Here is a 24,597-nt window from a genome sequence, read left to right on the forward strand (position 1 = left end):
ATTTATTGTATGGCTACCCATGGGATCTTGCTGTGCATAACAGGTCCGTTACCTTTGCCTTCATTACGCGATTGACTGCACTTCAAAGCAACACTCCCTGGCGGTGATTCGACCGGGGGAGCCCCGGCGTTAAAGAAACGCGGGTCATTTTAAAATCCCATCACCAGTTTTGCATGGGAGCGGGCATCTGATCCACACTGGACTGGCGGCAGAAAAAAAAAAGCTACGGCTATTGCTACAAATCTAAAGGAATTCTGATGCACAACAAGCCAATCGAACAGAGGCGAACGGGTCATCATGGAGACGCCGACATTTCTGCTGCTCTTATACAAACGCCTTAGAATTGAAAGGGTCAGTGAGCTACCGGCAATGGGGGAGAAAAGGCAAGATTTTCAATGGAGATCTTCAAAAGTTGGTTGCATTGTATGAGATGTCAAATGGTTACTTTCAGTCATTAAGTAGAAGCGAACATTCTCTCCCACTGCTTTCCACATATGTTTTGGCGGTGGACTCGTTCCAGGGAGAATGGACAGGAAATTCCCCTCTCGTGAGCTGTTTCTCAGGCAGGAAATTCACAGGCGGAAGCTGACGTTGGTGGCTCCCTCCTACGCCTATACCTGCTCCACATGAGCGCTCCGTACTGTCAGTGTAATTGGCGATTAAGGGTGTAAGACGGTGGTCACAGCGAATAACTGGAAATGGGGACTACATATTTCTTGTTACTAATGCTCAGCTTGTACGGTAGGTCTATTGTGCTCGACACGCAGAGCTTTACTTACTACAGAGATACTAGGAACAAAACAAAGTTAATCTTTTCATTTTATGTTTGCGGTTTCAGCCGTGCAGCCCTGGCGATTAGTGCTTGTTGAGTGTGTTGAGGTGGAATATGCCCAGTAGATAAAAGCGTCTGTCTGGGTGCGTTAAGTTTTAGGGTCTTGTCCTGTTATGGAAAGAGTTGCATTTGCACAGCACCGTTGGCGGCCACAGGCTGTCCCAAGCTGCTTTACAGTATGGTACTTTTCAACAAGCATATGGGCGTACATGGAATAGTGTAGGTTAGATGGGCTTCAGATCGGTATGGCGGGTCGGCACAACATTGAGGGCCGAAGGGCCTGTACTGTGCTGTAATGTTCTATGCTAACAGTAGCCACTGTTGTAATGCGAAAAGAATAGAAGCCAGTCCGCACGCATTGAGATTCGATAAACTGCCAAGTGGCATTTGCCGCAGGTTTAACATTTTTCAGTTATGTTAGTTGAGGTTTGTTTTTTTTTGTCGACCTTTTTCAGACGTGCCTGACTTAACTTCAGGAAAGATGGGACTCGAACAGTACCGCCGGAGGATCTTCACACTGACACTCATACACACTCTCACACTCACACACTCACCCATCCTTACACCCCCACCACCCCCAATCCCATGGATAATTGCCTGTAAAGGACAGCATAAACAAGTCCAAACAAAATTGTGCAACAGCTTTTCCTGGTTATGGAAATATGATGGGTTCAATTCAAGCCTGATCCGGATAACGGACAGGATAGGATTTTGAGGCGAAGAGGCTTTGAACGTAATTCTGGTGTTTATTCTCTCACTGCACCCATTTGTATTGTTAGAAGCAGATGCATCAAAGACGGTGCATTACCGTTATTGACGATTTGGAAACCCGAATTATTCATTATATGTTCCTGATTTCCCCAGCTCTTCAATGTATCACAGAGTCGGGCAGATTCCAAAGTCGGCCTGTGAAATGTTATTTAATTTCAACTGGGATCGCAGTTGACTCTTGGGGTTAAGAAAGGAATAATTTAAGATGAAAACCGAAAGAACTGCGGATGCTGTAAATCAGGAACAAAAACAAAATTGCTGGAAAAGCTCAGCAGGTCTGGCAGTATCTGTGAAGAAAGTTAACGTTTCATTAACATTAACTTTTTTTCTGCGCAGACGCTGCCAGACCTGCTGAGATTTTCCAGCGACTTTGTTTTCGTTCGTGAATAATTTCAGATGTTTTGATTGCATTCTGGTGCTGAGTTGAATTTTCCTCTGGCTTGAATCTGGTTATAACCGTAACATTTGGTTGTGTTGGATTGTACGCGGTTAATTTTGGGTTGGATTTCGTTGCTATTGTTTGGTTGTGCGCACAATAAACTTTTAAAAAAAATACCGCGGGTGTTGAATATCTGAAACGAAAACAGAAATTGCTGGAGAAATTCAGCAGGTCCGGCAACATCTGTAGCGAGAGAGCAGAGTTAACGTTTCCTCTTCAGTGACCCCATCAGATTATGTTGGGTTTACTTTGTCCACTCTTGTAACTGATGGAATCTCCTAAACCACGCAGTTTCGCGGCCACTTGCTCCTGTGATATTGTTGCGTTCAAACCGGTTAGATATTAAGCCGATAAACACTCCACTGGTTAAAAACCCATGTCCTAGTCTGAAGAAGGGTCATTAGATTTGAAACATTAACTCCGCTGCCCTCTCCACAGATGCTGCCAGACCGTTTGAGTTTCTCCAGCAATTTCTGCTTTTGGTTACTTTAAAGCCTGCGATTGAAACGTTTAATAACTTCTTTGGGTAGTTAGCTGAAGGTACCAATAGGATAAGGTACATCCCCCAACTTTTGCCAATTTTCAATTCCCAATATAAAACCAGAAAGTGCTGGAGAAACACCACAGATCTGCGTTACCCGTAGAAAGAAGAATGGTTTAAGTCTGATATGGTTTTTCAGAACTGACTTCAGACCTCAGTTCCAAATAAGTCACATCAGACACCCTCTCTGATGAAGGTTCTAGGTCCGAAACGTCAGCTTTTGTGCTCCTGAGATGCTGCTTGGCCTGCTGTGTTCATCCAGCTCCACACTTTGCTATCTCGGACACCATCGTTAGCTATTTTTTCTCTCCATAGACGCTGCCAGGCCTGTGGAGCTTCTTCAGCACTTTGTGTCCGGTGTCCTCTTAATTCAGTTCCTAGTAACTCATGTTGGTATCATTCTTGTTCATCTTCCCTGTCTCCGTAGTTGTCCTGACTCTCAATTTGACATGGACTGCCTCCAGCACCTCATGCTAGTGGTCATTATGTGACCCTTAAAAATGAGGTGAGCAACTTATTAAATTGTAGAAGTATCATGATCAAGCATAATCTTCCTCTGTAAACATGTACATCTCTAACAAGTGTCACTGAATAGCAATGGCCAGCAGGAACAATTTCCACCCTCTTCCCCCACTCTCCAATCACTGCCTTCACCTCAAACTTCAGAGATTCTCAAAAGGATTGAAGTTCCCCAATTTCTCTTTGGACTGGAGTCAGTTAAAGCAAATCTCAGCAGTTCTCAAATCTTTTGGGACTCTCTGGCAATGTTTCTGGGACTTTTGATGACCGTACAATTCATAGCCAGTAAGAGGACAACAGCCACTTAACTGAAGGTTTGCGGAAGGGGATGGAATTTTTTTCTTAATTGTTCCTGGGATGAGGGTGATTCCACCCGCCCTTAGTTGCTGCTTTTAATGCAAACATCGTTGGTCAGGGTCGAAAAGGATGGCAGGAATCTGTGAGCAAGTTGAACTTGGTTGAGCATGAGCAGTTAGGGCAGATACATTTGATGGAAAACAGGATCATTGTGTGAAGGATGAAGGACTAGAAGGCCATTGTGATGTGGTCTGATGAAGTAAGGTGGGAGAAGGGTTGGGAAAACGATTAACATTGGCGGAAATGTTTTAGCAGTGCAATTAGATTCTGTGCTATGAAATCTGTATTATTCAATTTAAACTCTGTCACATTAAACAATAGGCTCTCATATTTTACTTTACTGCACTAGGGCCCCCAGTCGTCCAGAAACCTATTGGTTTCAGTGGCATAAACCAGAATAGAGAGAAGTCCAAATTATCCAATGACAGTCCAACCACTCTCTCTTGAAGCAGGGCCACCTTACACCAGGGATTGATGCAAAGATTTTATACATTGACCTCACTATTTAAGCCATAATGTAATTTACTTTCATTTTGTGTGCAACAATTCTCTTACTTGACTCCTACTTGTTCAGGAAAGAGGGGTCAAACTTTTTTAACTTTCTGGTCAATGTAGCCTTGTATTGCATAAACTTCCTCTGTGTGAGTGGGGGTCAATTTGTTTTGAATTTTGCCACAGCTTGAATTTTGGCGTGGCTCTACCATGCATTAGCAAGCCTTACACAGAATGGTTATGTTATACACATCAGAATATGTTTTCCTGGAGAGCTGACATGAATCTACAGATCACAATCTGATACTCGAAGCCTAATTCCCTCATCTGGGAGGGATAATGGGAACTGCAGATGCTGGAGAATCCAAGATAACAAAGTGTGGGGCTGGATGAACACAGCAGGCCAAGCAGCATCTCAGGAGCACAAAAGCTGACGTTTCGGGCCTAGAACCTTCATCAGAGAGATGTGCAATTGATGTTGCCCTCTCCTTTCAATCTTCAGTGGAAAAATGACACCAAGTAGTACGTAGATGCCTGAGATAACCTGACTAAATAACGATTCATTTGCAGAATGAGTAGGTGTTGTTAGAAACTTGTGTGATCCAACATTTTAAAATATTCTTTGCAGGAGCTGATGCTGTTCTACACCCTCCTAGAAATCTTCGTTTCTCGTCTGTGAATAGTGAAAACATTTTGCATTGGGATCCACCATTGGATTATTCTCCAGCTGTTCGCTACGATGTGCAGTATTTTAGGTAAAGAAGCTTACTTTTTACCTTGTCGCAGTTTAAAAGTGAGTGGGAAAATTTCAGGTAGACACTCAGGGTGGTGTTGCGTGTTTGTGGGGGTGGTGAGAGTTGTTTGAATTTAGCTGAAGATTTTTTGCTCTTGATCGGTATTCAGTGAATCCTCCTACACAAATATTTGGAGTGAAGCCTATCTCGGTGTCCTGAACAATATTTACTTTCAACCAACATCACTGGAAAATCACTGATCCAGTCACTTTTGTCCCCTCTGTTTGTGGGGCCAATGGTGTTTCCTGCGCTATCATGCCAATCAGGCTTCAATGTACTTCATTGTCTGCGATGAATTTCTCAATACTGTTCTGCAACCATTTATTCCATCCATTAATTAATGGAGAATAATTAATTGTAGTGATGTACTGGTGGTCATCTGTGTTCATGGAACCTGCACTCCAGTGAGAATTTAATGTCTCCAATACAAGTCAATGTTTCATCAGTAAAGGAGACATTGTGAACAAGTTTTATTGAAGATTTTGTACAACAATTCTGTTTCTGCCCCCAGTAAAAATTTCCAATTTTGTATTTGGTGTGACCTTTTAGCATGAGAGCTGGAAAGTACACATTTTTTTTTAAGGAAATAAATACTGAGCGTTTACTCTGGTCATGTGCTTTGCATGTTCGGTAAATTGAAAACAAAAACCACAACAACCAAATCCTAAATTTGAATTTGAATTCAGAACCAGTTGCATTTTTTTTGAGGTTCATGCCAGGGTTGAACATAAAAAATAACTTGAATTTCAAGAGCATCTATTATCCCTCAGAATGCCCAAAATTGCCTTCTAGTCAGTAATGTTTTTTGAAAGGTAGTCCCTGTTGTAAAGTAGGAAACAGCACAGTTAGTTTGTGAGCAGCTAACTCCTACAAACTGCAATAAGATGGTTTACAAGACCCTTCCTTCTAGATGATTGAGGTTTCAAAGTCCTTCATAATTTTCAACATTTCCTATTAAACTTTCTGTGCTCTAAGAACAACCCTGGCTTTTCTCCACATAACTGACGTCCCCATCTCCGGCACAATTCTAGTAAATTTCCCTAGCATTCCCTCTAAGGTCCTGATATCCGTCCTAAGGAATGGTGCACAAATCTGATCATGATATTCCAGCTACAACCTAGTCAATGTTGTAGAAAGATCTGGCAAATCTTCAAAAGGCATACTACTGTGAATACTGTAAATCTGAAAGATAAACAGAAAGCATTGGAAATATGTAAGAGGCATTATCTGGCTAGCATTTCCAGTATTTTTCTGCTTATAAATTTTAGCATTACTTCTCAACTGTGTAAAGCTAAGAACTTCATCTGCCCTGCTAACAACCTTTTCAACTAAATGTTGAAATGAATGAAAGTCTTGTTTTTGATCCCTGTCACAAGCCCTGTTTCCTCATCACCTACTCCATCAGCTCACTGGGAACTGTCTGGCACTGAACTAGAATGCTTGCCTTGTGCGATATTAGGTCCCCCAGTAGAGCTGCTAACCACATTAGAGTGCCATCATCATCTCCCCATATCTTCACACTGTTATCTTATCTGACTTCACCCCATATCAGCTCCTCTGCTGCTGAAGACCTCATCCATATTTTAGTTACCTTTTGGCTATGTCAACATACGCTGGACTGGCCTCAAACACTGTACACTGTCTAAACTTGAATTCATCCAAAACTCTGCTTCCCATTGCCTTACATATATAACGTCCTGTTCACCCAACCCCATTGTACTCACTTTAAGCAACATCTGATCTTCATCTCCATGGCCTTACCCCTCACTGTCTCTAATATTCTCCAGTCCTACAACCCTCTATGCTATCTGTGCTTTTCCACTGTAGGCCTCCTGTGTGTCTGTCTTATTTTAATAACTCATTTTTTTTGCCTGTGCCATTAGCTACCTAGATCCTAAGCTCAGGAATTCCGATCCTAAACCTCGCCGCATCGCTGTTCTCTCCTCTGTTGGGGAAGGTAATGGCTCTGAAAGGCTTAATGTTGGAGACTGCATTTTGGTCCTATTAATCTGAGGAGGTCACATTGTCTTGGGTCGGGAAGAAGGGTGCCTAGTTTGAGATACTAATGGAAACAGATGCGTCTTCATTCTTTCCTAATAGCCTTGGTTGTTATGTCTCAAGAGGCAGTGTAACTTGTATCTATTTTTGTTGCTTAATAAATTATATCTTGTAAGGATAATTGACTCTTCTTGTTAAGAGTCATTAGTGGCTCATCCTCTACCATTATTAGCTCAACAGGCCATTAGACCCAGTTTGGGAAAGTGGATGGATGGAAAGTGATAGTGGTTGGTATAGCACATACAACCTTCTCATTGAACGCACAATTTGAAATTGACCTCAATGATGATGCTTTTGCTTACCTGTCCCATACCTCCTTACGTGACAGAGATCAAGTGTGCTATAACACACATTGGAATGTTTTCCTACATTGAAGGCCCTCCATAAATGCAGGATGTTACTCTTGCCCTGCCACCTTCAAAAATCTGTATATGTTCATTCCCAGATTTTTTTTTTCTATTCATTTGTGGGATGTGGACGTCACTGGCTGGCCAGCATATCTTGCCCACCCTTGAGAAGGTGGTGGTGAGCTGCCTTCCTTAACTACTGCAGTCCTCCTGCTGTGGGTTGACCCACAATGCAATTAGGGAGAGAATTGCAGGATTTTGACCCAGCGACAGTGAAAGAATGGCGATATATTTCCAAGTCAGGATGGTGAGTGGCTTGGAAATTTCTCTGTTTTTCTTGTACTCCCTTTTGAATTAGGTTTATTTTGCCCCTCATCCTTCTGAGCAAAATATATCCCTTCACAGCATTAAATCTCATTTCCACATGCTTTTCCATTTTCCAGCATGTTGATAATGACCTGAAGTTTGTTCTTATTAACCTCACTATTTACTGCATTCCAGTACAGACACAACGGGACAAATGGCCTCTTGTTCTATATTTTTCTAGGATTTCCATCTTTTGCTGTAAAGATTATAAATGTACTCTGTGTAAATTAATACAGCAAACTGGCTGGGAATTTTGGGAGCTACAGATGACACAAAGACAATTAAATCAAAGACAATTTGATATGGCAACCTCTATATCAAATTTGATGTGTTAAGTTTGTTGAGCTGACAGAAACATGAATTTCTTTATCTGGGGACTAACAATGGGGATCACAAAATGATATTAATATACACTGATGTGGGAGAGTGAATCAGAGACCACTTCCTGAATGACTATTTTCTGTTTGTATTCGCCTTCAATGGTACTGTATTCTGTCTCAACGATGTGGCAATTCTGGGAAGTCGTTTGAACCAAACTGTAGAAATGCTTAAGGCCTTTCCACAGTGACGACCAGCTCCTGCGGTTGCAATGATTGACACAGCAAAGCAAAAAAGAGGCAGATACCAGAGAACGATTTCAACAGGGCACCTAAGCCTACACAGCAACAAAAATCATATCAGGAAAGTTCAAAGGGCTTGGAGGCATTTCTGAGCCTGTACAACGCACTGGAGCCTCTGTTACTGGATATTAGTTGAGATATCCCTTTTTTTTTCTGTAACTTCACAGCCTCATTCGATAATTGTTCATGCCAGGAAATGGCCTGTGTCCAATTGTTCATTTGCAACTTGCTGGACTATGCCTGTGGTATGTTGGGGAAGAAAGTTCTTACACAGGAGTAGCTGTCCATCAGGAGAACACACAATGTAATTTGCACGTCCTACTGGTTTGACAGGGAAACATTGGTTAATCCCTGCTTATACAGACTTGCAATCCACCAAATGTCCACACCCTCGCAGAGTCCATTTTTGAATTTAACATACAGGTTATGGATTAGCGAGTTTTGAGAAGATTTGTAGCTCAGGTTGAATTTCTGGATGTGAGTTTGCTCACTGAGCTGGAAGGTTAGTTTTCAGACGTTTCGTCACCATTCTAGGTAACATCGGTAAGCCTCCAATGATTGGGACAACACATCCATCCTAGGACAAGCCAAACAGAGACATGCACAAGAATTCCTAGAAGCACGGCATTCCAACTGGAACTCCATCAACAAACACATTGATTTGGAGCCAATCTACCATCCTCTGAGAAAAAGAACATGAAATGACATCACCAGCGCAGGAAATGACATCACCAACCCAAAGAAACCTAAACAGATAAATAGAAAGCGGGACGTAACACCAGCGCTTCATCGACGGCTCACTGATGATGTTACCTAGAATGGTGACGAAATGTCTGAAAACTAACCTTCCAGCTCAGCGAGCAAACTCACATCCAGAGGTTATGGATTGTTTATCTTTGTTCAAAGCACTCTGCGTATACCTGCATCATACTGACTTCAAGAGGTCACTTCACCACCTTTTCCAGGACAGTTAGGGATGGACAATAAATAGCTAATTATGCCCAAACTCCCAAGTATGTGGGCCGTCATGTTGTGGCTGTACAGGACGTTGGTGAGGTCACTTTTGGAGTGCTGTGTACAGTTCTGGTTGCTCTTCTGTTGGAAGGATGTTAATAAACTGGGAAGGGTGCCGAGAAGATTTACCAAATGTTACTGAGGCTGGAGGGTTTATGTTATAATTAGAGGTTGGATAGGATGGGTCTGTTTTACCCTGGAGCACAGGAGGCTGAGACGTGACCTTTTATAGGGGTTTATAAAATCAAGATAAGGAAAATAGCAAAGGTCTTTTTCCCAAGGTAGAGGAGTTCAAAACTTCAGGGCATAGGTTTCAAAGTGAGAGGAGAAAGATTGAAAGGGATCTGAGGGGCTACTTTTCACACAGAGGGTGATAAAAGTATGGAACGAGATGCCAGATGGTGTGGTAGGAGCAGGTACAGCATTGGACATGAATATAAAAGGTTTAGAAGGATATAGGCCAAATGCAGGCAAATGGGACTAGTTCAGATTGGGATGAGTTGGACCAAAGGGCCTGTTTCCATGCTGTGTGACTCCATGTTAATATTGGATCTCCCAATATTATCATGGAATTTTTTTCATCCACTTAGGAGGGATAATGGGGCCTCAGTTTGAATCCCCATTGGAAAATGCTGTTGCTTGATGCTGGCACACTTCATCCAGCTCAGCAAAACCTCTTCCACCACAAACTCCTCTTACTCCTCTTAGTAATAGGAAGCATGGAGATATGTTCCATCTGCAACTCCTCAGACACTGAAGCAGTCCCTGCCCTCATGTTGCAGGAGCTGGACAAGATTCTGATCTGGGCTGATAACCGGCAAGTACCCTTCATGCCAAGCAGACACCAGAGATTGACCATCTCCAATGAGAACCCAGCTTCCTACCGCTGCCACCATCACCATGGGAGCCACCATTGAGAAATCCCCTGGAACATGATTCAACCTGTGTGACAAACCAAAATAGGAAAGTAAAGAACAGGTTAGCCTCTTGTTAACAACATGCAGAAGCTGAACAGTCTCCTCATTAATTCACAGGTACGGTTGGAATGTGACATATACACCAGTGAGCCACTGCACAGGAATTCCCCACCATCACTGTGATCTTACACAGGAGACCTGGGATTTTAACATGCAGATTATTGCCAGGATAAGGAGCTTTATTGGCAACGTAACCTCGGACTGGGAAAGGTCGGATATGTTTAAACCCCTGGATTCCAGTACGTAGATCTTGCACAAAATACAATATAACACCAACTTGTTCTATTGTTCTAGATGGCTAAGTAACAGATTTCAATTTAAGGTGGCAATGCTTGAACTTTGAGGGCTTAATTTTAAGTAGTTTCCTTTATTGGTTATTTATTTTCCAAATCAGTCTTAGAAAACTGAATGTGTTCACCACTGAGCTGAGAAAATGAAAGTATTATGGTTCTATTTGACCTTCAAGGTGCTAATGCTGGGCCGACGATGCTGAGGTCAGAGATTTCCTCACCTGGAACTCGAGGTCAGAGCAAGAACTTTGACTCTCATTTCTTTTCCTGATTAGCACACAGGGTAGTTTTAGCTCGAGTTATCAGTGCAGATTATAGGAACATAGGAACAGGACCATTCAGCACCTCAAAACTGTTCCATCATTCAACAAGATCATAGCTGATCTGTGGTCTAGCTCCACGTTCCTGCCTCTGGCCCATATCCCTTACTACCTTGGCCTAACAAAGCCTTCCATAAACAGCACCTTTGTGAAAGAGAGTGCCTAACCTCAACCATCCTTTGTGTGTAGAAGTGCTTCCTAAAGAGACCTAAGACCTTAAGATCTCCTTATCTAAGGAAGTGTGTACATACCTGGGAAGGGCTACAGTGTTGGTTTTTAGGTTGATTTCTTAAATGAGCACAAACTCCTTGGAATTTAGAGAAATGAGGTGATCCTATTGAAACAAAACATTTTGAGGCGATGTGACAGAATAAGACACAGAGTCTATACCTAGGGGTCACAGTCTCAGATTAAGGGGCTGGCTATGTAAACTGGAACTGAGAGATTTCTTCACTCAAGAGATGAATCTTCAATCAATTGGTATATTCGAGGCTGATATTGATAGACTTTGGATTCAAAGAAAATTGGGGAATATTGATTTGGCCTGGAATTGGCATTGAAGACCAAAATTGGCTTCAGTCTTATTGAAGGAGGAATAGTTTAAAGGATTAAATAGATTGAAACTTCCTATGTTCTTCTTGAGCTAGTTTATCAGTCTTTAAACTATAGACAGGAATTTGGAAATTTATTCACATTCACTGCCTACTCACTTTCAGATGGATACACATTTTTTCTCTCGCTCACACACTCTCTGAGGTGCATGTTTTCTCACAATTGCACTTATTGCCATGTTGTTACTCACACATTCGTTAACTGGCTAGTTACACAACATTCACGCTGTCATTAACACACCTACACACTGGTACTTCCTGACACACTCATTTTCATTTTAGTTGTAGATCTGTATTTAATTTTGAATTTCTTTTGCTTTTAGCCTCTTTTGGTTTGGCACCCTTTGATGTTCAAGCTGAACACAACATAATTAGAGTCAATATCTCTGCACCAACTTTGCATTGGGGAGGAAGAACGCGATCAATGGAGGAACTGTTCAACAACTCTTTGATGTACATTGTTCTTATCCGTGTGAACAACACCGACAAGGTAATAACCTCACTGAGTCCTTCCGGTTACATCTCCCTGACCATGCAGGGCTGTTCTCTTCAATAAAACTGAGATTTTGCAGATGCCAAACTAGACTTTAGTATTATTTCCTCACCCTGTTCCAATTTGCAACTCTTCCTCACCACCACCTCCCCATTCCTTCCCAAGGGGGATGCATGCTGAACTAGCCATGACACTGGATATTGAGCAGTGCAGGGCAGTTCCCAATGAGCCTGATATGGTTCTATTCAGGCCTCACTCACACAGATTCTTGAAGGAGTCGCTAGACTCGGGCCAGATTTAGCTGCACGTTGTCATCCTCACACTTTGCTCAAGGGCGGCTAGGTTTGGGCATTAAATGCTGGCCAGCCAGTGATATCGACATCCCACAACTGAATAAGAATTCAAAAAAAACAGGACAATGAGGCCAGATATGCCTCTACTTATATGGAGCACAGGTCCTCAGAGCCTGGGTTCTGGGAGCTTACATTTGATTGTAGCAACTTGGATTCTTTATAGCTTCCAGAATAGAGTGACACATCATCAACTGTTTCACACAAACAGAATCTGACACCAAGCCATGTGAGGAGATGTTAGGACAGATGACTGACTGCTTAGTTGAAGAAGCAGTTTTAGCAAACATCTTTCAAAGGGCGAGGGTGAGATCAAGAGTTTTAAGGAGGGGATTTGAGTGTTTAGGGTTGTACAGGTGAGGGAATATACTACTGAGGCAGTAGTATATTGTACAAGGCACATGTACAGGAAACCTGAATTGGAGAACACAGGGATTATAGAGGGTTTATAGGGTTTTGATTACTCCTCCACCCAACTTGCAGCCATGAGCCCTGCTCCCATCTCCTCATTTGGGAACAGAAATGAACGTAGAGATGTGGTGTACTGTCCTCAATGGGAAAACCATCTCTCTATCCCCCCCACACTCCATGATTGAGCTGTAATGGTGGGTTGGGGACCTCGAGGTTGGGGACTCAACAGCCTCAGACCCCATCCTGGTAACAGATGATGCTCTCACTGGGAACCTGGGCACCTTTGGATGTAATGCTGAGTGAAAGAAACCTGGGGGAGTGGCGAACGGAATTGTTAGACAAAGATTAAACATCTAGTTCTGCGTCAACTATTCTGGCAGTCGTGTGATACAGCCAAAGTGGATTGTTAGACAGGCAGTCTCCGATCTGTGGTGAGGAAGTGCCCACTGGGGGGGAGAACTTTGGGAACAACAAATCCAAAGTCAGCTGGTGCTTCTGCTTCTCATGGCATCATAGATTAACATCCATTTCCTGAATGTGATCAGTGCTGGCCAAATGATTCCATTAACTGCGTGATCAATCAGGTGCTGAATCTGATCTATTCCCTACACAAAAAGAATTGCTACCCAAACTGTTGTCATTATTGGCTTGCATGCTAGTCTCTGCCACCCAGGAACCTTTAACAATTCTGTAGAATGTTTTTTGGTTTTCAACTTTCTAAAACTGTGTGAATCCTCTGACAATTGGTGTGGCACTTGTTACATCTTGGCTAATTTCTATAAAGAGTTTGCTCTTGTGTTCCAACAGTCTGAAGAATTTAGGAGCTCAGGAGAATTGAATGCAACTATGTTGCAGCCAGGAGAAACCTACTGCATCAAAGTGAAAGCAATACTGAGTATGGACACAAGGGAAGGGAACTTCACAGAGGAGAAATGTATAACAATCAAAATCCGAGATCCAGGTAAAGTAGTGCATCGATGTGAGATCAATTCACAAGTTTTATCATAGGAGAAATTGCAAATAGTGCCAATCAGTGCTGGCCAAGAAGGCTGTCAAAGTGATCAAATCCATATTGTTAAGACCCAGTGAATTTCACCCCTAACTCAACTCTTTAATTTACTTCATTGACTCTTTCCAGTTCTCCTGTTTGGTGCAGCACCGTGATTCAGTGGTTAGCACTGCTGCCTCACAGTGCCTGAGACCCAGGTTCAATTCCAGCCTTAGGCCACAGTGTGCAGTTTACGTGTTCTTCCTGTGTCTGCCTGCGTTTCCTGCCACAGTCAAAAGGTGGGCAGATTAGCTGGATTGGTCATGGTAAATTGTCCATAGTGTCCAGGGATGTGCAGGCTAGATGGGTTAGCCCATGGGAAATGAGTGGGCACTGAGACAGAATGGGGTACTGGGTCTGGGTGGGATGCTGTTCAGAGGGACGACATGGACTTGATGGGCCAAATAGCCTCTTTGCCTACTGTAGGGATTCTATAATTCTGTCTGTTAGTTGCATTTCTCTAAGTGGACCTGTGTGTGAGCATGAGTATATGTGAGTGAGTATTGTGTATGTCAGCATGAGCATATATGTATGTGTGTGTGAATGCGCTAAGTTCCACAGGTTGAAATATGAGGAGAAATTATATATGACAAAACTGTTCCCTGGAATGTAGAATTTTAGGGGGTGATTTTATCATTAATTCAGTTTTGTTTTAGTGATGTTGATACAAATTTAGTACCCGCAGAGAGAAACCCTCTCTTGACAAAGATAAAAATTGCTGGAAAGGCTCAGCAGGGCTGACAGCATCTGTGCAGAGAAATCCCAGTTAACGTTTCAGGTCGAGTGATCCTCCCTATCACTCGACCCGAAATGTTAACTCTGATTTCCCTTTACAGAAGCTGCCAGACCTGTTGACTTTTTTTTCAGCAATGCCAGTTTTGTCTCTGATTTATGACATCTGCGGTCCTTTTGGATTTGTTTAAGAAACCATGTCATGATGGACTGATGGGCTGGCCACAAAATCTTAAATTCAGCGTATCTAGGAGAGAAACTAGGAAACTACAAAAGGCAGTAAATATGTGGATCTCTCTTCCACAAAAAAATACCCTCAGTCAATAGTTTATGTTGATAGGTTCTTGTCAAAAGAGGGTACAAAGGGATGTTCAGTATGGTAGGCCAGCCATAATCTCATTGGGTCTGAATAGCTTGGGTCTGTATAGCCTCCTGTTCCTTATTCCATCTGATTGAGCTTATCGTTACTTTCTGCCTATTTCTTCTACTAATGAGAAGTCATTTTCTTTTTATAGCATTGAAGGCTACACCCAATATCATCTTTGGTGTCATCAGTGCTGTCTTCATACTGTTTACACTCTCCTTTTGCCTGGGAATGTTCTGCTGGCATTATTTAAAGAAGAAAACCACATTCCCAACCGTACTGGTAAGTTACATTTGTCGCTCACTGAAAGTTCAGGAAGCTTTGTCTGATGCAGTTCACGTTTAGAGAATGGGGTTTCCATCTGAATTCCTCCTCCCCATGTCTCGCCCTTACCATCTACCAAAAGCCACATCAAGCTGGACTTTCAACGAGCCCAGTGGGACAACTTAGCACCACTTCTTCCTGACCCCACTCCATGCCAGCTTTATCTGCTGCTGACCAGTCCTGTGTTGAAATATCGGTCCAAAACTTGCCCTGACCCCAAGCCCTGCCTTCTCTGGGAGCATTCAGGTTCTCCTAATCCTGCTTAGGATCCCTTATATATGTAAACCTACCATCCTGACTGGGTGAAGTCTCTATGTAACTCCAAGCACACATCAGAGTGGGGACTCCCACCTTCTCTGCACAATGACCTGGAAAGATGCTCACTTGTACAAATCAGCTATTTTACAAAAAAAAATGTTGTTGTTAGCTGGGCCCTATGAGCTTGAGCCACCAACAAAAGATGACATTTCTTTGGAAAAAGAAATGACCAATTGATCAAATTCTGGTTATAGTACCCCCTCAGGCTGACAATAATAAAGGCCAATATTTTCTTCACAAAGCCCTCATGATGTCTGTGGAGACCTAGCGACTTTGAGTAGGGCCCAATGTTAAATTTCAGATCTTCAAACAGGAATGCACAGGTCTCGCCTGTGGTACAGGTCTAGAAACGATTTCCTTAGCCTCTTCCCACTGCCCTTGGTCTCTTACACTGGAGTTAAGCTGACCCCTTCTCCCTCTGCTGCTGGTAACATGGAAGGTGAATTCTTTTGTTTGTTCCTTGTAAATGTCTCCTGATAAGTGATTTTGTTTGCTCTCTCAGAAATCTCTCGACAAGAACAAGAAGTCTCTAAGCATTATGGATTACCTGAGTCTGATAGATGATGTCGTTGTGCAGCAAATGCCTGCTGACTGTACTCTCCTCAGCTCCTGTAAGATTCAGGAGCAGGATGATCTGTGGCCAGAACTCAAAATCAAGGAGGCGTCTTCCGTGGACAGTGGGATTGACATTGGGGGTAACTCATCGGATCAGATGACTGGATTCTGTGAACCACTGAACCCCTACATGCAGCAAACCCCTGAGACGAGTAACCAGAGGAATATCAGTGCAAGGGACACTCAGGATGACTCTCTGCCCAAAGAATCATGTTTAATAAATGTCCCTGAAGCAGTGGACGTACCTACTACTGGGGCAAGAACCATCAGTCCATCAGGCTATCAAAAACAAACACCTAAGACTGTTGCAGTCTCTGTGCAGGATGAAAGCAATGTTGAAACTCAGACCGTCCAGGACATCGGTCCTTCCTTCATTTCTACATCAGACATTGACATGACAGGCTTTTCAAGAGGATTTCTCAGCTTGGATGATGTGTTGTTAATGGACAATGGACAATAAGAAAAAGCTTTTCAGTTCAAAACTTCTTAATAGCTCTATTTTGTAACTTATTTATTTATTAAAACATTTTCAGTTTGAACATTTTTTGATCTTTCAGAGTGGTGGGATATGTTGATAAAGTAACTAGTGAAACAATGGGGGGACTTGTACTTTATAAATAGAGATGAGTTCAAAAACACTGAAAAGTGTTGCTACAGTTTTATAAAGCTCTTGTTAGACTTAATTAGTGTATTAAGTCCAGTTCTGGTCACTACAGTTCAGAAAAGATGTGAAGGTTCTTGTAAGGGTGTGGAAATTTACCATAATGGTTCAAAAGATGACAGAATCAAACTACAGGGACAACTTGGAGAAGCTGGGATTGTTCTGTTTGGACCAAAGGAGACTTCATGGGGAACTAAAACAAAGACCTGGAGTCGCCGGCAATCTGAAACAAGCATAAACAGAAATTGCAGGAGAAATACATCAAATCTGGTCGCATCTGTGCAGAGAAAACAGGGTTAGTGTTTTGTTTCCTCCGATCATCTGAAAAAGAGTCACTAGCCTTAGCGTTAACTTTGTTTTTTCTCCATAGATACTGCCAGACCTGCTGAGTTTCCCCAGCAATTTCCAAGATTTGAGAGGAGACTTGATAGTGGCATACGAGATTACGCCAGGTTAAATAGGTAGGCAAGAAGAAAGTGCCTGTTAGCTGACAGGACGAGGATTAAGGGTCACAGATTTGAAGTTTTTACATGAGATACAGGAAGATGTGAGAAAGAATGTTTTTACGATGGAGTGGTGATGACCCAAAACTCACTATCCAGGAGGATGATGGATGTGAAGATGATTGATAATTTCTAAAGGAAGTTGTATGGAGACTTGAGGAAAATAAACTTCCAGGATCTTGATGTTTGAGCAGGAGAATACTAATGACTAGATTGTGCTACAGAGACCTAAGCTGAGCGATGGGCCAAATGGCCATCTTCTGGGCTGTAAACGATCTTATGGCTTTTAACCTCATGGGTTTTGCTATAAAGTTAGGAGTAGGTCTCTGCGCTTCATAAAGAGGCAGGTTTTCGCCAAGTCTAGGATTTATCTGCCAGCATTTTATTTTGCAAAGCAACATTTATTGAATGAAAGGTCACTCTGTTGAGATGGAGAAAGATCCCAGTATTTGAGAAATCCAGGGCTGCAACCAAGAACAAATCATTAGAGGCAAAATTGGCTGCAAACCTTAAAATCAATAGGACTTGGGGACTTTTTTTCTCAATTCTAAATTCTGTATCTTTACTGCCTCCCTGTGAGGGGAAGAGTAATTCTTGTGTTCATGGTTTCGGCATCATATTTGCACTTTTATTCTCTATTGACTCCAGTTACAGTGTTGCTGTTAGAACTGTAGTCCTTGTCCTCCAACCTTATTATTTACGCACTTTCACATTCAGTCTCCTGCATGGGTTCAAATGAGTTTATATTTTAATTTCACAATGTACATGCAAATTGATCAAATCAACAAATGAGACTTAGCTCCTTCACACCATCGCAACAACTAAAGAAAAGGCAATATTCATCACAGAATTTCTTATAATTCAGTGGGCTCTTTTGTCTAAATGCACATATTGAGGCACAGATATTCATGTCTGGAGAAGGAGTATTTTTCCATTCTAACAACCAGTGGAAGCATCAAACACTCCTGGGACAGGGACAGCACGGGGTTAGATGCAGTGGAAAGCTCCCTCTATATAGTCCCCATCAAACACCCCCACAACAGGGACAGCGCAGGGTTAGATAGGGTAAAATTCTCTCTACACTGTTGCATCAAACACTTCTCAAGTTATACTCTTTAAAGGACTTCTTGTTTATTATTTTGGAGAGGAGCAGATGACTTCTCGATTAAAAATCTGTGTTCTGAGGAAGGGTCACTGGACCCGAAATGTTAACTCTGACCTTTCCTTCACAGCTGTTGCCAGACCTGCTGAGCTTTTCTAACAACTTTGTTTTTGTGGCAGATGCATTCTCCCTGCTTTCCTCATCAATGTTTATATTCTAACCAAATTGGTTTTTTTAAATTGGAAGACTTAGTCTATATTGCCTGGTCGTTTGTGCTGTGTGTCAGTTACTGCATGTTTCCTGCAATTGTACCCACAGCTCAAGGCATGTGTCAATAACTGCGATGAAACGTTTTGGAACATCTTAAGGTCTTGAGTAACCCTGAACAAATGTCACTAAAATAAAATGTTTGGCTATTAACTCATCATTTTGTTGTGGGATTTTCCTCTGTACAAATTGGCTGTGGGTTTTTTAAAAAACATTTCAACAGTGACCACATTTTGAAAAACCTTGCCTTTGGCTGTAAAATGCTTTGTGACATCTCGAGGTTGCAAAAGGCACTAAATAAATTCAAATGGAGTACAAAAGTGTTCTTCTATAGTTAGCTCAGTCATTTCCACTTCTTCCCTCTCTCGATGGCCTTGTTTTTGGGTTATTGCATATTTATGGGCCAGATGTACATGCACCCTGTCCGTTGCTAAACAATCCTCAAGCAGCAAGAGCTCAGATCTCACTGGGAGTTATCAGTAAGTTTACTTCCCCCATTCCAAGGCCCAACACCAAAGAAAAAGCAAGTATAAGGTTTTAGAGATAGTAGGAACTGCAGAAGCTGGAGAATCTGAGATAACATGGTGTGGAGCTGGATAAACACAGCAGGCCAAGCAGCATCAGAGGAGCAGGAAAGCTGACGTTTCAGGCCTACACCCTTCTTCAGAAAATGTATAAGGTTCAGTATCAGGTTTTACTTGTTTCTTCACAAGGTCCCTGAAAATAATGAGGTCACACCTCTTTCGCAGTCTCTTTAATATTGCCAATCAACAGCAGGGTACAAATCCTCATCTTGAGTCCTCATGTTCTGGTAGTGGAACTCATGGTTTGAGCTTAGATTTTCCCTAGTCTTCATCATCCCACTGATGGAAAATGGTGGATCAAACTCCAGCTGGATAGATTTCAGGTCTCTGTGGAAGAATCCAAGAGTTAATATCTGACGCTTTGCTATACCATCACCCCCCACCATTCCCCACCCCCCCCAATCCCTGTCATCTCCATATCTGTGCCATCAGCCTACTGACCATCTGTCTGTACACCCCTCACCACCAATCACCACCTCCTAACTCCTACCAAGGAACACTCCTGCTGCTCTCTACCTTACTAGGGTTTGGTCACCCATACACTAGAAGCTTTGCCACTACCTTGTCCCAGTGTCCATCTCTACGTGGGATCTCAATGAGGCCTTTTAGCAAGAAGATTGTATCAGAGATAACAGGAACTACAGATGCTGGAGAATCCGAGATAACAAGGTGGAGAGCTGGATGAACACAGCAGGCCAAGCACCTCTGGATTTTAGACTAGTTTTGACTTAATCAAAATATATATGATTCTGAGGGGACTTGGCCCAGTACATATTGAAAGGGTCATTTATCTTGTGGGAGAACCTGGAACTATGACTAATAGTTTAAAAATAAGATGGGGAGCACTCGTTTAAGACAAAGATAAGGAAATGTTTTTATTCTCTCAGAGGTTTGTGAATCTTTGGAATTCCCTTCCTCAAAAGACTGTGTAAGTGGAAGCTTTTAAATATTTTTAAGGCAGAGGTAGCTAGATTCTTGATGACTAAAGGGATGAAGGTTATTGGGGAGATACAGAAACATTGAGTTGAGGTTAAAAATCAGATCAGTCATGATCTTATTGAATGGCGGAGCAGGTTCAAAGGGCTGAATGGTCTGCTCTTGTTCCTTGGTCATATGTTCACTAGTGGATAATTCCCAGTAACTCCCCATAGCACAGTACCATAAAATTTATTGCCTGATATCAGAGAACCTGGGTCCTAACCTCGGCATTATTTAACTTTGGAGCCTGGTTCAGAGTTAAGGTATCTGATCTATTCGACCTGATGTCACGACTGTGGAATATTGCTCAGCATCCCTGTATTAAACCTTTTGTATCAAATGTCCTGTTCTCATTTCCAAGGGTGGGGCCAAGGCATCCCATTGGATTGGTTCACCCTCGTGGCCAAAGTTCAGCAGTGGTGTGCCATTATCTTCTGCAGATACTGGACAGGAAACTTTCCCAACCTTACTGCCTGCCAACAGGCTCATTGGAGGCGGTTTTAGGCTGACAAGCACCTCACAACCATCCCTTCCGTGGCCGATAAGCCTTGGTGTGGGACTTGAACCCTGAACGTCAAGTCCACATATATGGACATTATCCCGCCCTGATCCATTTCTGAAGAAGGGCCTAGGCCTGAAACGTCGCCTTCCCGCTCCACTGATGCTTCTTGGCCTGCTGTGTTCATCCGGCTCTGCACTTTGTTATCTCTGATCCACAGACTGTTCGGTCAAAAGCATCACCATGTTATATTCAACAGATGATAAATAGGCAAACAATCTTTAAAGCTTAATATTGGACATTCTCTGAATTGCAGCAGGAAATTTTTGAGCATTTCCTAATTTGCACAGTGACTTTGCACACAGCAGTTTAGCTCTGTCTGACCGCAAACCATTTTTCCACAAAATCTCAACGCTTATTTCGAACAATGAGCATCCAGATCTGCTGCAGAAGCAAAATTATAGCCAGGACATTTGTTGACACACTGTCAATTTGCTGCTGATTATACAATGTCTAGTTGTGAATGTTGGATGCTCGGGCAGCTGGGTTATGAGTGTTAGTAGAATTTATTTGCCTTCAAGTGTCTCACTCTGGATTCTTGACCAAAATCAACACAAGGGGCATAAGGAGCAGGAACAAAGACAGAACTTGCTGGAAAAGCTTAGCAGGTCTGGCAGCATCTGTGAAGAAAAAAATCAGAGTTAACGTTTTGGATCTGATGACCCTTCCTCAGAATGGACCCGAAGCATTATCTCTGATTTTTCTTCATAGATGCTGCTGGACCTGCTGAGGCTTTCCAGCAATTTCTGTTTTTGTTTCTGATTTACAACATCGTCAGTTCTTTTGGTTTTTATAAGGAGCAGGATTCCTGGGTGAATTTTACCCACTCCCAGCCCACAAGCACAAAGGGGTGTGTAGAGCTTCTAACTCACAAACTGCCTGCCAGTCATACCCCACTCCATTACCCATCCCAGCCCTTCCACATCCCTGCCCGTTGCTACCCCCGCACACCTCACCTAAATAGACCGTAGTTCAGAACAGCCAGATCCAAGATTACACCAGACTTATGGCACAGACTCAGGCCATTCGTCCTAGCCAGTTCATACTGGTCACTCCACTGGACTCTCCTCCCACCTTTCCTCATCTAAAGGGTAGATTATCATGGAGGGAGCAGAGTGGTCTGTGTTCTGTGGGGGAGAGGTTAGGTGGAGGGAGCAAAGCGCTAACCCTGACTTTCATCCACATTGCCCATTATAGGCTCCATTCCCTTCTTCCTATTGGCTTATCTCATTTCCCCTTAAATTCACCTGCACTATTTATTTCAACCAATACCTAAAGAATATATTCTACATCCTTACCACTCTCTGACTGAAGAAGTTTCTTTTGAATTTCCAGTTAGATTTCTTGGGGAACAACTTGTATTGATGTCTTTTCCCCATAAGAGGAAACAGACTCTCTGTATCTATTCAATCAAACATTTCGTAGAATTATAGAATCACCACCGTGTGAAAGCTGGCCCTTCAGCCCATCCAGTCTGCACCAAACATACACACAGCATTTCATCCATCCCCTTACCCTATCCCTGTAACCTTGCATGTCCCATGGCTAACCCATCTAGCCTACACTTCCCTGGACACTTTGGGCAATGTAGAATGGCTAATCCACTCAACTTGCCATATTTGGACTGTAGGAGGAAACCAGAGCACCCAGAGGAAACCCACACAGACACGGGGGTGGAATGTGCGAACTCTGCACCGGCAATCGCCCAAGGCTGGAATTGAACCTGGACCCCTCGCGCTGTGAGGCAGTAGCACTATCCACTGAGCCACTGAGCCTTCGTTTTAAAGATCCCAGTTCGGTCGCCTCCCAGCCTTCTTTATTTGAGAGATCAGGGATCTAGCCTGCCAATCTATTTTTGGTACATTGCAGCCACACGTTCCTGCTCCATATGTCTCAGCAATGATGGTATTTTGATGAACAGATCGGACAGCGAGCAGTTTGTAAACTGTGCAAAGTGACGATCCAGTGAAGATTGTGAACTGTACCTGAGAACATTTTGGCTGAAGGGCATTCTGGGTTCTGTAAACCACAAAAAGGAACAGCGTCAATGAATCAGCTCATTGAAGCAATAAGACAGTCCGTGGATTACAGAGTGGGCATAATGCTCACATACACACTTATCCCTCACACGGATACATGGCCTTCGTTACACACACACACACACACATACACACACACACACACACTCATCCATCGCACACAGATACACACCGTACTCCCTCACACCCACATACCCCTTATATACACACACACACATAAACACACTCACCCCTCACACCACATCCATCGCTCACCACACACACACACACATACACACACACACACACACACACACACACACACACACACACAACTTTTCACAATCACACACCCCACACTCTCTCTCTCTCTCACACACACACACACACACACACACACACACACACACACACACACACACGTTTCACAATCACACACCCCACACTCTCACTCTCACACACACATGTTTCACAGTCACACACTCTGCACTCACACACACACATGACCCCTCAGACACTGATCTTTCATCACTTTTCTCAGCTTGCTGCTTCCTCTCTGTAGTTCTGATGTTTTCTGAGCTAAGGACAGTGGCCCAACGACCCGTTCTGATACCTCACCAGGGCTGACCCTGAGCGTGCCATCACACACTGAGTGTGACTCTCTTCCTGTCTTCCATCCATCCATACCTTTGAGCAGAGAGTTTCAGAGGAATGGGACTTCCCTCTGTGCAGTTCCCTGACATTGTGAAGCTAAATGTGCCAGTTCAGCAAAATCACTCTCGATCAAGGATTGAAACTCTCCTGGTCTTTATGGATATTTTTCAGATTCCCTGTGGCTATCCTGTTATTTTGTTGGGATTTCTCACATAGTGCAGTTATGATATTGCTCAGTCACTGATTGGACTTGAATTATTAAAGTTTGCCTTGTCTCCAGATAATCAGAAAAATGGTGGTTTTTAGCACTAATCCCAAACCCAACTATGATACCTTAAAACCAAGTACCAAGTATTAACATTAAATTTAATGAATGGAGTTAGGGCTTGGTGTGGATCTGTGGTTAATAGAGTTAGGATTTAGGGTTAGTAGTTTTATTGAATCACCATTCCTAAACTCAACCCTAACAATGACCCTCAATATAGGAGCAAATTATGGCAGATGTTGGAATCTGCACTGCAAACAAAACTTGCTGGAAATCACAGCGGATCAGGCAGCGGAGAGAGAGAGAGAGCAAGCTAATGTCTAAGTCTAGGTGAGCTCTGATATAGAGTTAGCTTCCTCTCTCTCCATGGATGCTGCCTGACCCCATTGTGATTTCCAACAGTTTTTGTTTTCACTTTGAACTCCAATCTTATCCACTAATATCCTAAATTACGTTTTGCAGGTCTAAGTATAGGTTAGTGATTCTTCCAATTAGTGAGCCATTGCACCTACTTTGAAAGCAGTGTCTGTGTCTGTAACACTGGGCCAAGATCAGAGCCAACCCGATTCCAGCCAGGACCAGCAAACACATAGCAATGACGATCGCTCGAACATTGGCATTGTTACCTAGAAATGGAGAGAAATGGGGTCAGCAGGCTCCAAGCTCCAACACTACACATTTCTCATTGCTGCCTTCACAACCCAGTTTAATCTGAAATGTTTTTGCCTGAAATTTGCAATGTACAGAACAGGAGAATAAAGAATTGGTCCATGCTGGCATTCAGCTTCAATATAAGCTTTCTCCTATTCCCTCTTTGCTTCACCCTATCAAAATATCTTTCAATTCCTTTTTCTCAAATGTTTATCGAGCCTTCTCTTAATTACATCTGTGCTACTTATTTCATGTTCCACCATCTGAGCACCTCACGTTAAAGAAGATTCTCCTGAATGTTAATTGGACTAATATGCACTACATCTCTCTACATGAATGAATTCTGTTTAAT

The 24,597-nt window shown here is 42.7% G+C and overlaps 1 protein-coding gene across 2 annotated transcripts; it reads left to right on the forward strand.

The window, feature by feature from the left end:
* Positions 1-65: 65 nt before the first annotated feature.
* LOC125467076 (interleukin-20 receptor subunit alpha-like) lies at positions 66-18,724 on the forward strand. 2 transcript variants are annotated; one of them, XM_048562480.2, is made up of 7 exons: positions 68-741; positions 4,580-4,706; positions 10,185-10,366; positions 11,672-11,838; positions 13,410-13,563; positions 14,898-15,028; positions 15,891-18,713. In XM_048562480.2, the coding sequence occupies exons 1-7, from the start codon at positions 699-701 to the stop codon at positions 16,461-16,463; spliced, it is 1,377 nt and encodes a 458-aa protein (XP_048418437.1). In that variant the 5' UTR covers positions 68-698; the 3' UTR covers positions 16,464-18,713. The 2 variants fall into 2 exon arrangements, with proteins under 2 accessions (XP_059494975.1, XP_048418437.1); XM_059638992.1 differs by lacking the exon at positions 10,185-10,366 and having other exon boundaries at positions 66-741; positions 15,891-18,724.
* The last annotated feature ends 5,873 nt before the right edge of the window (positions 18,725-24,597 follow it).

Source organism: Stegostoma tigrinum, chromosome 32, assembly GCF_030684315.1.
Source record: "Stegostoma tigrinum isolate sSteTig4 chromosome 32, sSteTig4.hap1, whole genome shotgun sequence".
In the NCBI taxonomy this organism is placed as follows: Eukaryota; Metazoa; Chordata; class Chondrichthyes; order Orectolobiformes; family Stegostomatidae; genus Stegostoma; species Stegostoma tigrinum.